The sequence below is a fragment of the Thermobia domestica genome, chromosome 4 (genome assembly GCF_964235325.1).
Source record: "Thermobia domestica chromosome 4, izTheDome1.hap1.1, whole genome shotgun sequence".
In the NCBI taxonomy this organism is placed as follows: domain Eukaryota; kingdom Metazoa; phylum Arthropoda; class Insecta; order Zygentoma; family Lepismatidae; genus Thermobia; species Thermobia domestica.
Genome location: NC_137457.1, coordinates 256,098,638 through 256,119,777, shown reverse-complemented (window position 1 = coordinate 256,119,777; position 21,140 = coordinate 256,098,638). Strand labels below are relative to the sequence as shown.

The window sequence follows — 21,140 nt, the reverse complement described above, 5'->3', positions numbered from 1 at the left end:
GCAAAAGCAAGTGCTTCGAACTCTGAACTAGAGTTTACCATAGGAAAGTTTTTTATTTCTCTCTCTTGGAGATTTCCACCCCTTTTGGCCTGTGGGACTGCTCATTGACAAAACGTGCACACATGATCGCTATATGCATTCGTGCTCTTAGGCAGAGTCAGAGATTTTAAAAAGGAAACGACTTTTTAATAATAATAATAATAATAATAATAATAATAATAATAATAATAATTATTATTATTATTATTATTATTATTATTATTATTATTATTATTATTATTATTATTATTATTATTATAACAATGGGGTTTATAACTAGGTTTTCATTTCTTTATCTTGCATGGGAGGGCCGCTACGCCACTGGTGTCCCCTATTCTGTGTTTGTCTCTTTTTCGTTTCTTTTAGCTATTTGTTTTTGTGATGTTAGGCTTTTATATGAAATTTTTATATTATATAACTTTTTCTTTTTATGAGTTTCTTTTTTGGGTGGGATGGAGGAAAGAGAGAAATGCTTTCTTCTTATATCTGTTTCTTGCCATCTTGTTTGAACTGCTTAATAAGTCATTTGGTAACTTCTGATGTCATCCAACTCCGTCACAATAATAAAATTGTCATTCTTAACAATTTGTTTTATTATCTTATTTGCAGTTTGCCACACTGATATATTTGTGACAAAATTGAGGTTTAGTCCAACGCCTTTCGAATTTGCAACCAACCCAACCGCCGAGCTTTTTGGTTTGCCTGCTATTGCAGGAAAAGGAGAATTGCAGGTGGTAATGCACTTTTGGAGTCATGTATACATTCCAACACTACATAATTGTATTTAGGGGTTGCATATCTCCTAGACGTTTGTTCCATGTCCCAATTATAATGAAAAAAGGAGGATAACCATTTCTCCAGACTAAGTTGGATCTTTATTGTTCGAAGTGATTTGCCCAATGAACACCATATATCACTGACATTATAATTGTTGTATGTGTAATGTATTAGCTTATTTTAAAATATATAAAACGATAGTCATGCCTGTTGTTCTGTATGGTTGCGAAACATGGTCGCTTACTCGGAAGGAAGAACATAGATTGAAAGTATTTGAAAACAAGATCCTGAGACGAATATTCGGACCCAAGAGAAACGGGAATAGGGAATGGCGGAAACTTCATAACGAGGAAGTACATAATTTATACAGTTTACCCAACATTTGTTAGGGTCATCAAATCTAGGAGGCTCACGTGGGCAGGTCAGGTAACCGGGATGGAAGAAAGAATGAACGCTTTCAAAAGCTTAACAGGGAGATCAGCCGGAAAACGACCATTAGGAAGACCCAGGCGCTGATGGGAGGACAATATTAAGATGGATCTCGCAGAAATAAGAATAGAAAGTAGAAACTGGATCCAATTGGCTAAGGATAGAAGTCAGTGGAGAGCTTTTGTGAACGCGGCATTGAACCTCCGGGTTCCATAGACCATAGAGTTAGTTAATTTATGTGTTTGCTTATTATGTACTGTATGCAAGAAGAAAGAAAACACTGATTATACATGAATTAAAAACTCCAACGGGAGGAGGCTCAAATCTTGCAAACGGCGCGAGATATTGAAAAAGTAATCGAAAAAAGTCTCTCCTTTACGGTATCTCTTGCCGATATTTATCAAGATGTCTTTCACTTGTGTCTGCAAAGGGACATGTACAGGTGTGATGAATAACAAGATTCATGCTCATATATGAATGATGCGCTGTGTACAGAGCGCAGGCTCAGCTAGTCTATCTATTAAAGTGCTACAATAGCAATTAAAAGCGATTTTTTAAAACTGTTTTTCATTTCCATCTGACGATGGGCGGGCCGTAGAAGGTTACGCCTTCTCTTTGGCCAGTGATTTAGATGAATATTTGATAATTACTGTAGAGGTGATAGACAGGTTTCAATTATATGTGTAGAGCCTAGAATAAAAATATCAAATTTGATGCGCCACAGAAATCATAGGCTAAATTCGTGGCCTATGTGATCAAGTAATTATCGATATGGATATGAATGGGTTTGGTATATATTGAGCTCCGGGTTGTAGTCAGGTGAATTTGAATTTGTTGCTCTTCCGTAAATTGCGAGGAGATGGTCCAGAGGAGGATATCCAGAACGGGGGAGAACAGATGTCTGTTACAAGAGATCTGTGATTGTAATATGAAATGTAGCTATGTCTTTATGCTTATGTTCTTAAATGTTCGCGATTTACTAAACTGGTAATGGACTGTCTTCTAACAATGGAAACTTCCAATACTTGTTTTTAGTTTTTATTGTACCTTACTAATCGCTGGTTTTCAACTAATACTTCAAATAAACCACAAAGTACTACACAACAACCACAAGTTAATACATATAATAACTGCACTGTGTTCATTGCACTTAAATAACAAACTTAACTTTAAAATTCTGGAAGAAATGTTCGTGCCTCGTGCCTTATGCACCGTCTCTCTTCAACACTTTCCATCTTGAATAACAAATGAAATCTAAATTTCGTAGAAACAGTGTTTCCAGTTTTTAAAAAATATTACTACATAATATAAGACTTAACATGCCGCCCGCCAAAAAGTGCTAGCGACCTTTTTAAAAAAAACAAGAAAGAAAACAAACTTTACATTACAATAAATAAAATAGACTAAAACAGGAAATAAATATACATTAACATGAATGACATTACGTTTCATCATTATTTGGTAAAACACAAAGTCCTCTAATTGAGCGTTTATATAAACCATTGGAAGTTTTAACAGTAGCCACTCGTACCAAACCGTCAGGTCCAGAATGCACTTCAGTGATAACTCCCAATTTCCACGATAGAGGAGGTAGCTTATCTTCTTTGAGAACCACCAATTGACCTGGCTGTATGTTGGCACAGCTTCTTTTCCATTTATTTCTTCCTTGTAGTTGTGACAAATATTCCATATACCATCTTCTCCAAAACTGTTGAAATTGTTGATGGATCCTTTGCCATCTTTGAGTTGAACTAATCTTCTCCTGATATAAGTCACGTTCTGGTAGTGCTGTCAGTGGTTGACCAATAAGAAAATGACCAAGAGTTAATGCTACTGGATCATTAGGATCATTGGATAATACTACAAGAGGTCTCGAATTTAAGCAAGCTTCTATTTGTGTGATTAACGTTGTTAATTCTTCAAACGTGAGATATGACATTCCCATGACTCTTCTTAAGTGGTATTTAAAGGACTTAACTGCAGCCTCCCAAAGACCACCGAACTTGGGCAAATATGGCGGAATAAAATGGCATTGGATTCCTTCAGTAGTTGCAAAATTCTTAATCCTTTCTTGATTGTCAGCTGTATGCAAAAACTTTGCGACTTCTTGAAGTTCCTTGTTGGCACCAATGAACGTAGTTGCATTGTCGCTATAGATATGCTTGCATCTACCTCGACGAGATATGAATCTTCTCAAAGCAGCTAAAAATGCCTGACTAGTAAGATCACTCACAAGTTCGAGATGGATAGCCTTTGTTGCTAAACACACAAAAACTGCAATGTAGCACTTCGCCTTTGTTTTCGACTTTCTGGTACCAGATTTGATGTAAATAGGAACGGCAAAGTCAATTCCAGAATTTGTGAAAGGTCTTGTTAGTTCTACTCTATGTTTTGGTAGTTGTCCCATTAATTGTTTTGGTTCAGACGCCTTTAATCTTTGACATGTAAGACACCTTCTAATAATTTTCTTGATGGAATTTGTACCATTAAGTATTCAATACATTTGCCTTAGTGAGGCTAGCATTAACTGACATCCAGAATGTAGCAATCGCCTGTGTTCATGTTCTATAATTAGTCTTGTTAGGTGATGATCTGGTGGTAGAATAATTTGATGTTTAGCATCAAATTCAAGTTCAGACATCTTTAATCTTCCACCAACTTTTAGTAATTGTTGATCACATATGAAAGGATCGAGAGACAAGAGTTTGCTCTTATTGCTAACTCTTCCACTTTCTTTAAGATCAGCCATTTCCTTAGCATAAACTGAGTTTTGAACTTCTCGTATTAGTTTGATTAAAACTTCTTCAATTTCTTGCAAAGTAAGAGCGTCTGCATTTCTTGATGCTTTTACTTGAGCATTCTTGGAAAACCGCATGCAATAAGCCAAGACTCTCTGAATTTTGTTCAAAGTAGAGAATCTTCCGATCATACTATTATCTTGAGTTGTCACTAAGTGACTTGATTTTAGTTTCTTCTGTTCAGGAATCTCTCTGAGTGGGACAGGCTCCATCTTAGGCCAATCAAGTGAAGAGCACTGCAACCATTGAGGACCGTTCCACCACAAATTATTATGTATTAACTTGTCAGGACTTGTTCCCCTTGATATAATATCTGCAGGATTTTCACTTGAAGCGACGTGTCTCCATTCGGCTCTCACTTCTTGTACCTCAGCAACTCGATTGCCAACAAATGTTTTCCATCTATTTGGACTTGCTCTTAACCATGCTAAGACCACTATAGAACCTGTCCCCATATATACCTGGGATATTCGTTGTTTTAATGCCTTAGTTACCTTCTTGACAAGTTTTGATGATAACACTGCTGCACATAACTCTAAGCGATGCAGGGAAATCTTCTTTATGGACGCCACTTTGGACTTAGCACATAATAGCTTCGAAGTAACTTGACCATCCTTGTTGACGGATCTTAAATACACACATGTCCCATAAGCCTTTTCTGAAGCGTCTGAGAAAGCGTGAACTTGGATGTCTATCAAAGTACCCGACTGAAGAACCATTCTGTCTACACTGATATCTGATAATGAAGGAATGAATTCAAGTACTGTCTTGCATGTTTGCTGTAGTTTTTTAGGAAGTGTTTCATCCCACTCCAATCCTGCTTGCCACAGATCTTGAAGAATTATCTTACATACGATTGTTATTGGACTAACAATTCCCAACGGATCAAAGATTGAAGCAATTATACCCAACATTTTGCGTTTTGTTAAATTATTATTCGACGTTTGGTTTAGAGTGAATCCATTCATTACTTGAAGTTAATCAGTTGCTGGATGCCAAAGTAATCCTAATGTTTTCATTTGACCCTTATCGTCTAAGCGTAATGAAAGTTGTATTTCTCTCAATTCTTCAGAGATGGATTCCAATAACTCAGTAATGTTGGAACACCACTTTCTTAGCAAAAAAAAAAAAAAAAAAAAAAACACCCTTTTGTGTACATTCATTGTTTTCGTCCTTTAATTCAAGCTGTTTTTGCACTTCATCATATTCGTTGAATATATTGGGTAATCGTGCACACCTAACTTTAATTTGCATTACATCACCGCCTGCTCCAAATTGTTCAACAAATGTTTTCATTCTTGTAAGGGAAGCTTTCGCTAGGCCCCTGGCCTTTATAAGAGAATTTGTATTTGAATCCTTTGCTTGTGATATTTCTACCTGACGTCCTTGTAACAACAGACCTCTACATAAGTAAAAAGAAACTATATATCTATATATATATATATATATATATATATATATATATATATATATATATATATATATATATATATATATAGCTACGTGATTGGTATATATCGCCTTTGTTTTTCATTAGATTACAATGCACAGCTGAAGGCGTAGGCGCTTACGTGATAAATCCACTAGGTCAATTTTGCTTCTGATTCTTAACACTCACTGTCTTTACACACACATCGTCAATATGAATGTTTGAATGATTCATTTATTCTTTTTCTTGGCACAACACTTCCTCCATTGGGCACTGGGGGACCAAAAAACTGTTTATGCTTATTTCTTAAATGTTCGCGATTTACTTAACTGGTAATGGACTGTCTTCTAACAATGGAAACTTCCAATACTTGTTTTTAGTTTTTATTGTACCTTACTAACCGCTGGTTTTCAACTAACACTTCAAATAAATCACAAAGTACATATAATAACTGCACTGTGTTTATTGCACTTAAATAACAAACTTAACTTTAAAATTCTGGAAGAAATGTTCGTGCCTTGTGCCTTATGCAGCGTCTCTCAACTCTCTCTTCAACACTTTCCATCTTGAATAACAAATGAAATCTAAATTTCGTAGAAAGAGTGTTTCCAGTTCTTAAAAAATGTTACTACATAATATAAGACTTAACGCTATGTGATGTGTGTTATATCGGGTTCGGAGATTATATAGATGGTCCAAAATATGGGGCATGGTGGTATTTTGATAGAGTTCAGCGTTTGGGATTTGGTATGAAAGAGAGTAGGCGATGCGTAACGCCTTGCGCTCGAGACGTTGAAGGCGGTCATAAGAATGTGGTGATGTTGAAAGCCACACTAGATTGCCGTATGTCATATCTGGGCGGAAGGATGGTGGAAGCATGTTGTGTTGCGCCAGAAAGGATTTTTTTTAATTAGAATCCTTTCCAGTGTTTTGCTAAATACTGAAGCCAGGCTTATCGGTCTATATGAGGAAACGAAGCCGGATTCATTTGAGGTTTTAGAAAGACTACGAGTTTGGCAAACTTTCACAGGTTAGGGAAATATCCTGTTGAAAGGATGATGGTGCAAAGAAGAGCGAGTAATGTATGAAATATTGTGGTGCCTGTGAAAGTTGCTGGTAGCTGATAGAGTCTGGACCAGGCGCGGTATTAGGTCTTTTATGAAGAACATTCTCGATATCCTCTGGTGTAATTGGGGCTAGGAGGCCAGCGGCATCAGTAAGTGGAGCGCCAAACTGTGCTTGTATGGTATGCTGATTTGGATTACCCTCTGGTTCAATATGTCGGTGAGAAGGATGCGCAAATATTGGATCGGAGCGAGGGGTAAAGACGGTTTCAAAGTATGTTGCAAAGGCCGTTACCTTCTCGGTATCTGTAGTTGGAGCCGTATCATTTACGAGTAGAGACTATTGCGGATCATGTTTCTAAAAAGTCATGCGTTTAAATAGGTTCTAAAATTTTGTCGGATTGCGCTGTCTGGAGTTTGTCACAGGAATTCCGCCGAGAAAGACATTTTTTGGCTATGACAAAGGTTTATCATTCTCTGAAACTGCTTGTGGAGATAGAAAAAATATAGATCATGTGTTTTTCGGTACTCAGGGCCGCGGTGGCTCAGTGGTAGAGCGTTCACCTCTGGTGCTTGGGGTCCCGGGTTAGATCCCAGCCCCCGCCAAGTGAACTTTGTAGTGGACAAACGCCGTGTACTTGGGTTTTCTCGGGGTTCTCCCGTTTCCTCCCACTTTCTTCGTTCCACCATTTCATTCATTACTCATCATCACCGTCTCCTTTAGCCTAACCGGTATAATCGTCGGACGTAAAACAAAGATTTCATTTCAGTTTTTCTTCGATACTCAGTAAAGTAAGTGTGGGAGCGATTCAGAAGGGAAAGTGCATATGGAGGTAAATTAGGCCGGAGTAGGAGGGAAGTATGTTTAGGTATTGCATGTTCGGTGCCATCACTAATAGCTTCCGTGAGAGTCTCTGCTAATTAGTCTATAGATTCAAAAGTGGTAAGAGTGGGATTAGTTTCGCCGGGTCTGGTCGAGATGTGAGTTTGATACTTGGTCCAGTTGGCCTTATGGAAATTGTATTTCGGAGGTGGAGATACTAGAGTTTGGGTGCGAGCGGGTTGTTGTATCGTAAGTAGAATCGGAAGATGATCTCTTCCAATGGTGCCCTGAACTTCAATAGTAGAGGAAGTCAAAAGGTTATTTCAAAGTATTACTACACCGGGAGTGGTTCCACTTTCGGGGCGTGTGGGTTGCAGAGTGTTAATGAATGATGCATTGGTAGTTAGCAGGAAGTCTTGCAAGCGTTATTTTTGAGCTGCAGTACGATAATGGTAATTAAGGTCAGCCAGTAGAGCGTATGTCTTAAAATGGAGGTCCAGATATATAAGGAAACGATATGGCAATGGCTGGCTTGATCGGACATAAATAGTTGCGACTATGATAGCTCGGTTTGGAAAATAGACGTTGGCACAGACGTGTTCCGGATATTGTGCAGAGTCAGGTGGAATAATGGAACGTTTCGGTAGGGAGCACTTGAGACCTAATGCAGCATCGCCTCGAGCTACTACATTCTGCGGTAAATCGGCACGAAGTAAATGATAATTTGGTAGATAGAAGTGGTTGGATCTTTTCAGAAATGTTTCGTTAAGAACTATACAGTCAACATTGTGAGCTGCTGCCATTGTTTCCAAAAGTAATCGGTTTGTGGGTAGAGAGCATATGTTGTTGAACATAATGCGGATTGTACTTTTCCGCCGAGTTGGATAGTTCATACTGCTGTACCAGATGGAAATGAAAATAGGTATATAATCCGGAGTAAGTAGCTGTCAAATGTAGATGGAAAATATCAAAGGCCGCCTTCTGAATATGTTCGAGAATTCGCTGACGTTCAAATGGAAAGGGATTTTGTAGTACAAGAGTCGTAAAACGAAGTACGTTTTCGATAGTAGGTGGCTGAAGGATTGATGTTCGAGTACTGGTGGTTGTGGTTGTAGTAGTAGGATCATAATAAACACGGACTGGAACAACCGTTTCCGGTTTTGCAGGATTTGGTTTCGGTTTACTGGCGCATTTGTATGAATAAGTAGGGTGCGGGCCATCAGAAGTATTACAAGTAGGCTGTTGGTTGAGTACAGTTCTTAACTGCGTGAGGTCCTTTGCAGTGAGGACAAATAGCCTGGCTTGTACATCTATGTGTAGGGTGATCATTATATCGTAATCATTTTGCGCAGCGAAGAGATAGTGGAGGCGGTGTGTGAGAGGGTTGTACTCGGTGATAACGACGATAGATGCAAACCCCATTCTCCGAAAGATCATCTACCAATTCCGGATTGTCTGTCAGTAGTCGTATCATATATGAAGGACCAGCATTGTTCTTAATACGAAAGAGCTTCGTTGTATGGTTGTTATCAGCTTGCAGTTCTTCGAGAATTTCTTTCTCGGTATAAGCAGGATTGACGCCACGAATGACAGCTGATAGTAGAGGAGCTCGGCGTGGAGGCGGTTGCACTTTGGTTGTAGATGATTTTAACTTCTGCATTCGGGTAGTTGGACCAAAAGATGTCTCACCGACTTTAAAGCACAGATGGTTATACAAGGTTTGGTTTGTAGTTTTTAGTATGATGCCATTTTCTGTAGGAATAATATGATTGATATCCTCATCTTAGGATGTTTGAGATCTTGAGGTAAATTAGTGAAGAGTATGGCATCTATAGAAAGAGTCGTGTCGGTCGATTGGTAGTCCATAGCAGGATCAGCTGAAGTAGCCGGTGGAGCAGGACGGGTTTTGCCTGGAGATTTAATAGTATCGCAATATTTTGTTTTCTTGGGTTATCGGGAGCGATCACGAGAACCCTGCGAACTGGTCAAGGCTTTGGAATTACGACGTAATTGTGAGCGTGCTTTCATGTCACGTTCGGTAGAACTTCATGAGATGCCCGTGACAATTTTAGGATTTGTTTCCTGGCGGCCCGGGGGCCCTACATTCGGCGGTGGAGGCGGTTCCATCTCAACCCCTAAATGAGGTTGAACGTATAGATCAGTACTTTACCAGTTGTTAAGTTATACCAAACAAATTATAATTCTGATTTTTTGTTAGTAATAGTTCAGCGTACCGTTAACACTTAAGCGTTGCGCATCGCTTTACTTTTGAGCGGACCGACAAACCGTGTTAGTATGAAACAAAGCAAGATCACAAGGAATCATATGTAAACAATGTACAGATGATAAGCGCAAAATTTAAGTAACTCAATCCCTTTCGAAAGATGATCTTTCTCTGTCCTTGAAATAGAATGAGTGCATATGTCTCACAGATACGTATGCACTATCTGATCACTGTATTATGCACCGAAAGCTATAAGCAAAGCTAGGAATTGAAATAGTATCATTACAAGCGTTTTTTTAATAGTAAAAGGTTAGGGATTTAGGAAATTCTTTATTCATCATTTGTTGTCATGGGGACAATATTCCTAACCCTAGCCATTAGAGGGTTACGCCCTCTCTTTGGCACAGGTGTTATTACACACTAGTTTTATTGCATTGGTTAATGGACTATGTGCAATTGTGAAATTAAAAAGTTGAAAAAATATCTAAATGTGAAATCGCGTAGAAAAACATCAAATATGAGTGCAGAAATATATATATATATACAATAAACATACATATATAAGTGCTGCAAGTAGAAACACTTTTTTATGACTATTTAGAGAAAAGAGTGTATAAACAGAGAGTTGTGTTTTGAGGAATAAATATAATGCAGATGAAAGATGAAGTGCAGTGCATGCACGCCACAATCACAGACACAGTGTTAAGAAGACAAATGCAAATTAGTTCTTCTGTCTCGGGGCGGCTCGATACTGATGGTGACATGGGAAAAGCCCAGTGTTAGTGATGAAATTATACATGGTGCAAAGATGGAAACAAATGAGGAAGATGATCTAGTATATGATAAATATGGAAGATATCGCGCTCGTCGGCGGTAGGATGCTCAGTATTGAGATACAACATAAGGACATTTAATGGTGTGTGCAAGTACCTCTAGGGGACGTTAGTTTCAGCATTAGTCTGTAAAGTATCAAGAAAAATGGGTGTGAGACTCAGACGAGAGAGTATGTATTTCAAACGGATATCTGCGACATGTTGAGTCAGTTGAGAAAAATCGATATGCTCATAATTGAGAAAGTTGGGATATGGCACCCTTATGCGATGCGCAAGTCGAATGGCATGACGTTCGATTATTGACAACCGGTCATAGAATTTCGTAGGAGCGTTGCACCAAGTTACGTGTCCGAAAATTAAGATGGACCGAAGGAACATTTTTATATGTATTTAGTAGCAATGGCGCGTTTAGGCCCCATGTAGTTCCAGTTAGGCGACGTAGAAGATTGATAGTAGTCAGTATGTAGTAGTCTTTTGGGATAGTAGTCTTTTGGGATATTTTCTCAGGATGAGCCTTCCAATTTAGTTTCAAGTCGAATACAATCCCAAAATATGTAGCCGTTGAGGTAGGTTGAAGATTATGGTCATTAAGTGTGATTTGGAGGTTTCGCGGATTGCGATGAAGCTTGGAGCGGCGTTTCGGGGGTAAGAAGATCAATGCTTGTGTTTTCTCGCTATTGACAGTAAGCTTCCAAGTTTTGCACCACTGCATAAATTCGTTGAGAGTGGATTGCAATATCGTGCTGATCTGGTGCATAGTCTTGCCGAGAGCTAGAAAGGGCGTGTCATCGGCATATTTGAAATACAAACACGTTTTGTATTGGTTTAGGTATATCAGAGGCATACAGTATATATAAGAGCGCATTGAGGGCGGAACCCTGTGGAACGCCACAATATGGAAATATAGGGTGTGAAATAGCAGATCCTATGTAAATACATCCTATCAAATAGTTAAAAAGGAATATATAAAGCGTAAGTAGCAGATCGGGAGGTTTAGCTTCTGTAGCTTTTGAATAAGGCCATAATGCCATACTTTATCGAAAGCCTTTTCAAGATCCATTAAGAGGAGGCAAGATGGAAAAGCCTTGTTATATTGATTTGTGATGATTGTAGAGAGCCGAAGTAACTGATCGTTAATGGGAAAGGCTGGTCGAAAACTTGCCTTTTGTAAGGGTAGTAAGTTATGCTCTTGGATATGTAAATGAAGCTGCTGGACAAGAATTTTCTTAAACAGCTTACTGAAGACTGATGTCAGTTGTCACGGCGTGTGTAGGCTTAAGAAACATGCAGATTTTGGATACTTTCCAATCCACAGGGTAAAAGCCTGTACGGATTATATAGTTGTAGAGTGCAACAAGTAATGTCAGTAAAGAGGAAGGAGCTTCTTTAATTAGCCGGTACGAAATATGATCGATGCCGGGTGCAGTATTTTCTTTCTTATGAAGTGCACGTTGAAGTTCATGGGTAGTGATAGGTGCTGTAAAAGGATGGTCAATATCTATGACGTGTGAAAGTGATGGTTGTAAAGCTGGAATAGAAGACAAGTCTGTACGTTGACGAGGATTGTATGATATTGCAGGCGTAAAGACTGACAGTAATTGTGTTGCAAAAGCATTAGCCTTATCTCAGCCTGTAAATAGAGGAACAGCATTGTCCAAAAGAGGGTACGATATTTCAGTGCTTTTGCCCGTTAGTCTATGGAAGGTTTTCCAATAACGGCTTGGTGAGGCTTCATCGTTGAGTTTATTACAGGCACTGATCCAAATGCGACGTTTGTAGGCTGTGAGATAATTTGTAACAGTGCGTTGCCATTTTCTGTGTTGATGAAGACATTCTTTGTTGCCCGTTCGTTTATATTCTCGAAACTGTTGTCGTGATTTCTGTAGTAGAGAGAGATAGTGTGGAGCAATTTTGGCTTAGACGGATAAATTTTCTCTACAGATATAGCTTGTTGAGCACCGCTACGTACGGCGTCTGTGATATGGTTGACAACATTATACATTTCCGTTTCTGAAGTTAGTGGTTGAAAAGTGGAGATATGGATATTGACGGTGTGTCCAAATTGAGGCCAATCAGCTTTATCATATCGGTGGATAATATTAGGTTCTAATTTTTGTAGAGATAGACGAATCTTTTTGATGGTGAGTTTGATGGGACAGTGATCGCTCCCGATCGTCTCAAGAACCTTCACCTCACAGTCGTTCATAAGCGTGAGGGATGTGATTACTACATCCGTGGTTGTTTGGCTAGCTGGTCGAGTGGGACCAGGAAGATTATGAATATGAAGTTGTAATGTATTTGAAACAAAGTCCGTAAAACGTTGTTTGTCTCTAGTGCTTCTGCTATGAATATTTATGTCAGCCATGATTATTATATTTTTAAAATTGTGGGATATATAATCGAAGAAAGTAAATGGTATTGGATAACCAGGGCGTATATATATATATAGTAGCTACATTAACTGTAAGAGAAGAATAATATATGGAGAATATAGGTGTTCAGGAAGGCGTGCAAATACAGTAGGATTGTACTGTCTATAAGGACGTTTGGGAGAAAAACCAATTAACACTCTTCCTTGAGCATGTGCGTGTATATCGTGGTAATTACATCGTTGAAGTTGGTAGCCAGAAAGTCGTGTTGAAGAGCCTGGTTTTAAAGCTATTTCGTTAAGAGCTACGATATTGATTTGTTCTTCTAACAGAAGAGGCTCTAGAAGTACTTTATGCTGATGGAAAGATCTGGTGTTAAGAAAAAATATAGTCAGAGCCATAATATTTACTGCCAAATTGGTTTTAGACTACTGTTTCTAGAGGTGCGATGTGGAAGTGAACGAAAGGTCCTGAATATGTTGCAGTAAAGTTGAGGTTAAAGAAAGATTTGGCTGATGAAATGGCAACACGAAGTATGTGCTCACGCTGAAAACGAAAAACATTTTGTAACACATTTGTGATGTAACGAAGAAGATCTTCGACAGAGAGAGGTTGTGCGAGAGACTGTGAGGGTGGAGTTGCTTTGTCAAAGCTTTGTACTGGCACTGTTAGTTCTGGTCGTTCCGCTTCTGTGCGAGGTTTTCCCTTACAGTGGTATCTGTATGTTAGGTGATTTTCGTTACAGATGGAACAGTTTGATGGTTGTTGATTTTTACATGATTGTGTGTCGTGAGGTTGACCGCAATAGCCAAATTTAGATGGATTAGGGCATTGGTTTGTAAAATGAGCGTTATAGGTTTGACATTACTCACACCGAAGTGGCAACGGCCCTGGTGTCTTGGAAGGCTCAACACGATGAATTTTCTTATAAATAGGAGCATCATGAGCTAACAGATAGTCAAGAGAGGTCTGATTTTGGGACTAAACGCGTATCATATAAGTAGGGCAGTGTTATTTTTAATCCGAATGCATTTGTTAACCTCAAATCCTTCTTGTTTGAGTTCTTCAAGAACTTCATCGCTGATTTCAGGTATCACTCCCCAGATAACAACAGAAAACATGGGTGGTTTTCGAGGAGGAAGTGGTTGTTTTGTCTTCCGATCTACTTGTTTCGTTAATTTAGCTGTTTTACCAAATATTTTGTAGGACGCTTTGTTTCGGAGTGTTATACTGAAATTCGGGTCTTTAGAGCGAAGTATCCATTTCTAGTTTTAACAATGTTTTCCGTACTAGCTCGAGGCAGATACTTGATCATTTGTAAGAACACCATTTTAGGGTGAGTATACTTGGTATCGAAATCGGTGAGTAGAAAAGAATAGATGGGTTCTTTGGCTGTATAAAAAGAAGAAGTGCCAGAACCAGTGTCCATAGCAGAGTCCAGGTTAGAAGGCAGAACAGAAGACCGATATCTATCACGAGGTCGTTTACTTGATTGAACAGAATCACCTGAATCATTACGATCTCTGGGTCTAGTTGTTCGTAAATAGGGTTGACTGACCCATGAAAGATGCCTAGTACGACCGGAGGAGATACATTTTCACGGTCTACTGCAGAAGAGCTAGGAGCCGGTAGCCCCACAAACTGGGGTAGGTTCATGTGCATTGGTCCAAGGACCAGCACAACCTATCCGTGTGATTTGACAACAGTAGTGATGAAAATAATAATGAAGATGATGATATTCCAAAAATACAAGTGACCTTCCGAAAGTGTCAACTTTCGTCAATCCTCTAAATAACGTATGTCTGTGATGCTAACAAGTGCGTGTGCTACACCTGATCCTCGTTAACAGATTAACAGTTATAAGAGAGGCTGGGTTCTGTTCAAAAGTAAAGATAAAATTAAAAACTTTTTTTTCCTTTAGGTGAGAGAATAAAGGTATAAAATAGATATCTTTATTCATCATTTTAGAGCATCCATTTTGGGGAAGAGATGTTTCATTCCCAGCCATTAGAGGGTTACACCCTCTCCGTGGCACAGATTTTAAGACAAGTTAATTGAATTTAAAGGATTGTAGTTGGTCTAAGTGCGACTGTGAGTAGATTAATATTTAACACAAAAAACAAAATACGTTAATCTTGATGAGAATATATATATATATATATATATATATATATATATATATATATATATATATATATATATATATATATATAAGTGCAGGAATACATTCAAGGTACTAAGGTGCTGGATATGAAAAACAATACATATTTTGAAATTGTAAATAAATATAATGTGGATTAGGTGAAATGAAGTGTATTCCTGCCACAATCACAATGGGTAAGTTTGTTTAAAGACATGAGGGTTATCTCTTCTGTCTCGGGGCGACTCCAGATTGGTGTAGACAGGATGCAAGCCCAATGTTAATTATGAATTAAAAACAAGTGCTAAGATGGTAGAATGTGAGGTAAATGTTCGTGAATCATGTAAATGGCAAGGATTCTGCTGCGTCCAGATTCGATGTTTGAATATATATCGTTGTTAAAATGTTGAGTGGCGAGTGTAGAAATCTGTACGGTGCGTCGGTAGGGCATCAACTCGTAATGTATCGAGATATAAGGGATGAGAGGTAGTGATGCGAGTGCGTACATATCGTGCCCTAAAAGAAGAGAGATGGTTAATGATGTTGGGAAAATCAATGTGTTTATACGTGAGGTAATTTAGATATGGTAAATACGATATGCAAGGCGAGTAACATGACGTTCCAGAATTGCAAGCTTTTCGTATAGCGTAGGTAAAGCATGGCACCAGGCAATGTGACCAAATGTTAATATAGGCAGTAAGAATGCTTTATAGGTATTGAGTAGTAACTTTGCATTTATCTTCCAAGTTGTGCCAGTGAGATGATGGAAGAGATTTAATCTGCGCTTTGCTTGCTACGCCAGTTTTTGGAAATGTGGTTTCCACGAGAGTTTTGAATCAAAGACCACTCCTAAATATGTTGCAGAAACTGCTGGTCTAAGGAAATGACCATCTACTGACACGAAGATTTGCAGGATTTCTGTGTATTTTACTGTGTCGTTTTGAAGCGAGGAAAACAAGGGCTTGTGTTTTCGCAGTGTTAACAGTTAATTTCCATTTACTGCACCAAGTAAGAAAGTTGTTTAAGGTTATTTGTAGGTTTCTGCTGACCTGAAGGATTGTTGTCCCAAGAGACAAAAAGGCAGTGTCGTCTGCGTATTGAAAGCTGTACACATTAGGCGGTGGGCTCAGCATGTCGGAAGCATATAATATATACAATAATGAACTAAGAGCAGAACCCTGTGGTACACCTGTATGTGGGAAAATGGGCCTTGATAGTGCATCTCCTATTGAAACATATGCGATACGGTTACTTATAAAGGAGTATATGAGTCGAAGGTAACAAGTGGGCAGGCGGAGTGACTGTAGTTTACGTAGTAAACCATAATGCCACACTTTATCGAATGCTTTTTCTAAGTCCATGAGGACTAGACAGGATGGAAGACCCTTATTGTACTGATTTGTGATGACTGTAGTTAAACGAAGCAGTTGATCACTGATAGAAAATTTAGGCCGAAAACCTGCTTGATGTATTGGTAATAAATCATATGCCTTAAGATGTGCATGAAGTCGATTTACTAGAATCTTTTCGAATAGTTTACTAAATACAGAGGTCAACTGAATCGGCCGATATGAACTGACATCATGAATGGGCTTATTTTGTTTATGGAACATACATACTTTGAAACCTTCCACTGTAACGGATAATAACCAGTTGAGAGGATGAAATTAAAAACGGAAATTGACAAAGTGATAAAAGAGACCGGTGATTCTTTTATCATCCTATAAGAAATTGCCGTCCATGCCTGGTGCTGTGTTTTGTTTTCTGCTAAGAGCTGAATGAAATTCAGTCGATGTAATAGAACTTGTAAGATTATGATTGTGATCAATGTGATGTGATGTAGAAGGTTGTAGAGAACAGATGATGGAGAGATCAATCCGCTCATCACAGCAAGGCGATTCTGTTGGAGTAAAAATTGTCTGTAATTGGTCAGCGAAAGCATTTGCCTTATCGATATCAGTGTGAAGTGGCATACCATTAAGTTGTAGCAGATACGTATTTATTGTACTTTTATCCGTTAGTTGGTGAAATTTCTTCCAGTATTGGATTGGATATACTTCGTCTCGCAGTTTGTTGCAAGTACTAATCCAGTGCTTCCGTTTGTATGCAATAAGGTAGTTCCTAAGTGCGCTTTTTTGCCATTGACTGTGGTAAAGGAGCACTTCCCCATTACCAGTTTGGTGATATTCTCTAATGTGTTGACGTGAGCGCTTACAAGTGCAAAATATTAAGGTGGCAATTTTGGTTTGTATGCACATATTTTGTCTTCAGGAATATTTACACGTGAGTTTGTTGTTAAGGTGCCAGTAAGATGAGTGAGAGTATTGTATAATTCGTGTTCATTACTCGGTGCAGCAATATCCGTAATATCTCTGTCAATATTCTGCCTATATGTGCTCCAGTTTGCTCGATCATATCGTTTGACAGTACAGTATTCGGTTTTAGACTGTGGGCAACGGCCCCTAGTCAACGATAGCTTAATTGGTGCACGATCACTGCCTATAATGTCAACAGATTAAGAGACGTTACCACTACATCGGGTGTTGTTTGACTAATTGGTCGTGAATGACTAGGTAAACGATGTACATGTAAATTCAAATTTTGAGTTACATAGTCAAAAAAGTGTTGTTTCTCTCGGTCGCCTCGAATATGAATGTTCATATCGGCCAAGATTATGACATTTTGTAAGTTATGTGCTATGTAATGAAGAAAATCAAATGGGATCGGGTGTCGCGGCCGTATATAGATTGTAGCAATATTGATAACAAGTGATGGGTAATAAATTGACGAAAGATGCTCCGGATGATTGGCGAAAATCTGTTGATGATATTAACGAAACGATATCTTAGGGGATAACCCAATTGCGACCTCACCATGTGCTCTTGCATCATGCCCTGAATAGTCATGGCGATATATTTGACTATTCAAAACGTATTTTGGTGGTAGGTTTGAGTGCAGTTTCATTTAATGCAAATAGAGCAATGTGTTCCTCTAGCAGTAGCTGTTCCAGTAGACGTTTATGCTGTAGAAACGATCGTATATTAAGAAATAGAATATTGATAATTGCAAGAAATAGAATATTGATAATTGCCATAATGAGAAATACGAGTGCCATGGTTTTATACGGTTGTTTCAAGTGGTGCGATTTGAAAATGAGTATATTGTCTGGAGTAGGTAGCGGGGAGATTCATATTGAAGAGTGATTTAGCTGTGTCACTAATAATGCGAAGGATATGATCACGTTAAAGGCAGTATGTTTTGAAACACTATAGTCAAACAGACACAGAAGATCCTCAACACTGACAGGGTGTAAGATTGATTGCGCTGGTGGAGTTGGTTTGTCAGAACTTCGGAGGGGTGCTGTAAACTCTGGACAAGTAGGTTCTGCCTGAGGCTTTGCCTTGCAGCGATAGTTGTAAGTCGGGTGTGCGTCTCCGCACGTGGCACATTTTGGAGGTTGCTGTTGGTTTTTACACAACCTAGTGTTATGTTGTTCAAAGCAATAGCCACATTTAGGTTAATTAGGGCAGGAGTTTATAAAATGAAAACTATAAACTTGACATTCTTCACATCTGATAGGCACTGGTCCAGTAGTTTTTGACAGTTCTACCTTATGGATCTTTTTGTAAATTGGTGCACCGTAGGCTAATAAGTGGTCAATAGCTTGTTAGTTTTGGGATAATACCCGAACCATATAAGGAGGGCCTGAATTATTCTTGATACGAATGCATTTGTCAACATTTATGCCCTCTTAAATAAGTTCTTCACGAACTTCTTCATCTGTACATTCAGGTAGGACGCTACGAATGACCACAGACAGCATTGGTTTCTTCTTCGGAAGAGAAGGTTGTTTGATCCTAGAATCCTTTTTCTTAGCATGTTTGGCAGTTTTCTCAAAGATTTGGTAGGATGCCTTGTTTCTCAAGTAGGTGCCAAAATTAGGATCTTATGACTTGATGATATAGACATTTCTTGTGTGAACTATTTGCTCAACATTAGCACGTTGGACGTATTTAATGATATGCAGAAAGATAATCTTCGGATGTGTGTATTTAGAGTCAAAATCAGTAAGGAGAAAGTTATAAACCGGGTCTGGAATTCTGTCGAGAAAAGCTGCTGATGATTCTGAACATGGTGGTCCTGTGTCCATGGCGTTGTCAACATGAATTGCTTGAATGTTAGTAGAACGGGATCCACCGCGGAATCTTTTTGCAGACTGGGTAGAATCAGTGGATGGGTGTCTATACCTAGATGTACTCTCTACCGGTTGACTTTCCCATAAGAAATGTCTAGTGCAGCTGGAAGGTCCAACGGGTGCAGCTTGAGCAAGCGAAGTGCTTGCGTTTGTAGGAACTGAGGTACCGAGAACCGATTGCCCGTTAGTGATGCCAGAGTCCACCATCGTAAGAAGGCAACCTAGGGCCGAAGCCCAAATGAAGATGAATGTGAAAGAAAAGATGATGAAATGAAGTTCAAAAAGCAAGTTTACCCTCCGAAAGTGAAAACTTCTGTCAATCTAAGTCAGCGTTTCCCTGGTGTGCCGTGAATGGGCCGCTGGTGTGCCGTGAGGAATCGAAACAAAATTATTGATTTTATAGCAATCAAATTGCAAAACGTAGGAAAAATTTTATATTTCACATTACTATGTACCTACAATTTTAAGTTTCATACCGGGTTACTGTTCTATACATTTCTAATGTAAAAAGTATTTGTTATCATTGTTATGACCATTAGTGCTTCTTTATTGTTGCAGACTATTTCGTAACTTGAAAATTTAAAATATTATTCAATTCTTTCGACAAATTACTTACATTTGTGTTTTAAAAGTAGCTATAAAAGATTTGTTTGTTCGTTCGTAATTTAGTGACTTAAGGTTGGATACAGTTTTTAAAAAGAAAGCGCATTTTAAAAATCTGAGTGCAATGTTTCATTGCAATTGTTTTCTCCTTTTAAATTAGAATGAAAAATAAGCATAATGATTTACCGCGGGGGAAAACCAGTGATCTAGATTTCTCCTTTGTGAGAAGATCAATAATCACAGAAAACATACCACTGTGTTTTATATTTACAAATAATAATATCTATAAGTGTGTCGCGAGAATCCAAGTAACACTCGCAGTGTGTCGCAAGTTGAAAAAGGTTGGGAAACGCTGCTCTAAGTGTTGTATATGTGCTTTGCTCACAAATGCATATTGCAACACTTGGTCTTAGCTATCACATTAACTGACACAAGAGAGGTTAGGCTCCTTGATTCAGTATGCATTAAAAGCGACTGAGCTCCAACCTATAACTTTGGCTTTTAAATCTTTCATTTAAGGTTATATGTCATTTCACGGTTAGCAGAGACAAACATTTTGAGTATGTGTACTTTAAATAAGCTAGTTAACTAGATCTTTTTCATAAAATTTATGTTTTAAAATTATTGTTCAAAGCCTTTGTATTTTAATAAGTCTTCTCCAAAATCAATGCAATTGAATTGTGCTTCCATCTTCCGAGTTCTTTTTAACTATATGTTGTGGACGTTTATATGTTTGTGGTCAATCCTATCGACAATGAGATCTCGGAAACTACAGGCTCTACAAAGACGACTTTTTTACTGATCGATTGAAAATTTTGCGTAGATTGTCCAGTTTTAATTGAATATTTAAAAATACCTGGCCATTATTTCTTTTATTACATTTTTAAGAGTACACTGGAAGCGTTGAAATTTTTATTTAAAAAAACTAAAGCATCATATGGTAAGTATTATACATTCCAACATCACACTGTTGTATATAGTGGTTGCATATGCCTCAGGTAAGGTGAATATTTTTGGAGTGTTTTTCCCAATGAACACAATATATAACTACCATTATAATTAATTGTGTATATAATGTATTTACTTATTACATACTGCATGCAAGAAGAAAAAAACACTGGTCATGCATGAATTAGAAAGTCCAGCCGGAAGTACTTCAGTTCTTGCAAACGGTGCGAGATATTGAGAAAAAATAATCGAAAAATCTCTCCTTTATGATACCCCTTGCCGATTTTTTTTAAAATGAAGTCTTTCACTTGTGTCTGTAAAGGGACATTTACAGATGTGAGGAATGAGAAGGATATTTAAGCTCATATGTGAATGATGCGCTGTGTAGGGAGCATAGGTTCAGCTAGTTAAATATTAAAGTTATCTATCTATTAAAATGCTACAATAGCAATTAAAAACGATTTTGGGG

General features: G+C 38.3%; 2 protein-coding genes across 2 annotated transcripts; both read right to left on the bottom strand.

Annotated features, from left to right (window-relative positions):
- Positions 1-2,686: 2,686 nt before the first annotated feature.
- On the bottom strand, positions 2,687-3,652 carry LOC145683103 (uncharacterized). Its single transcript, XM_081754463.1, has one exon. The coding sequence runs from the start codon at positions 3,650-3,652 to the stop codon at positions 2,687-2,689; it is 966 nt and encodes a 321-aa protein (XP_081610589.1).
- An 87-nt stretch (positions 3,653-3,739) lies between these two features.
- On the bottom strand, positions 3,740-4,957 carry LOC145683102 (uncharacterized). The gene has a single exon (XM_081754462.1). The coding sequence runs from the start codon at positions 4,955-4,957 to the stop codon at positions 3,740-3,742; it is 1,218 nt and encodes a 405-aa protein (XP_081610588.1).
- Between the last annotated feature and the right edge of the window lie 16,183 nt (positions 4,958-21,140).

Coding starts and splice junctions, on each gene's coding strand:
- LOC145683103 (XM_081754463.1), bottom strand. CDS start 3,652: ATGGGACAACTACCAAAACATAGAGTAGAACTAACAAGACCTTTCACA.
- LOC145683102 (XM_081754462.1), bottom strand. CDS start 4,957: ATGTTGGGTATAATTGCTTCAATCTTTGATCCGTTGGGAATTGTTAGT.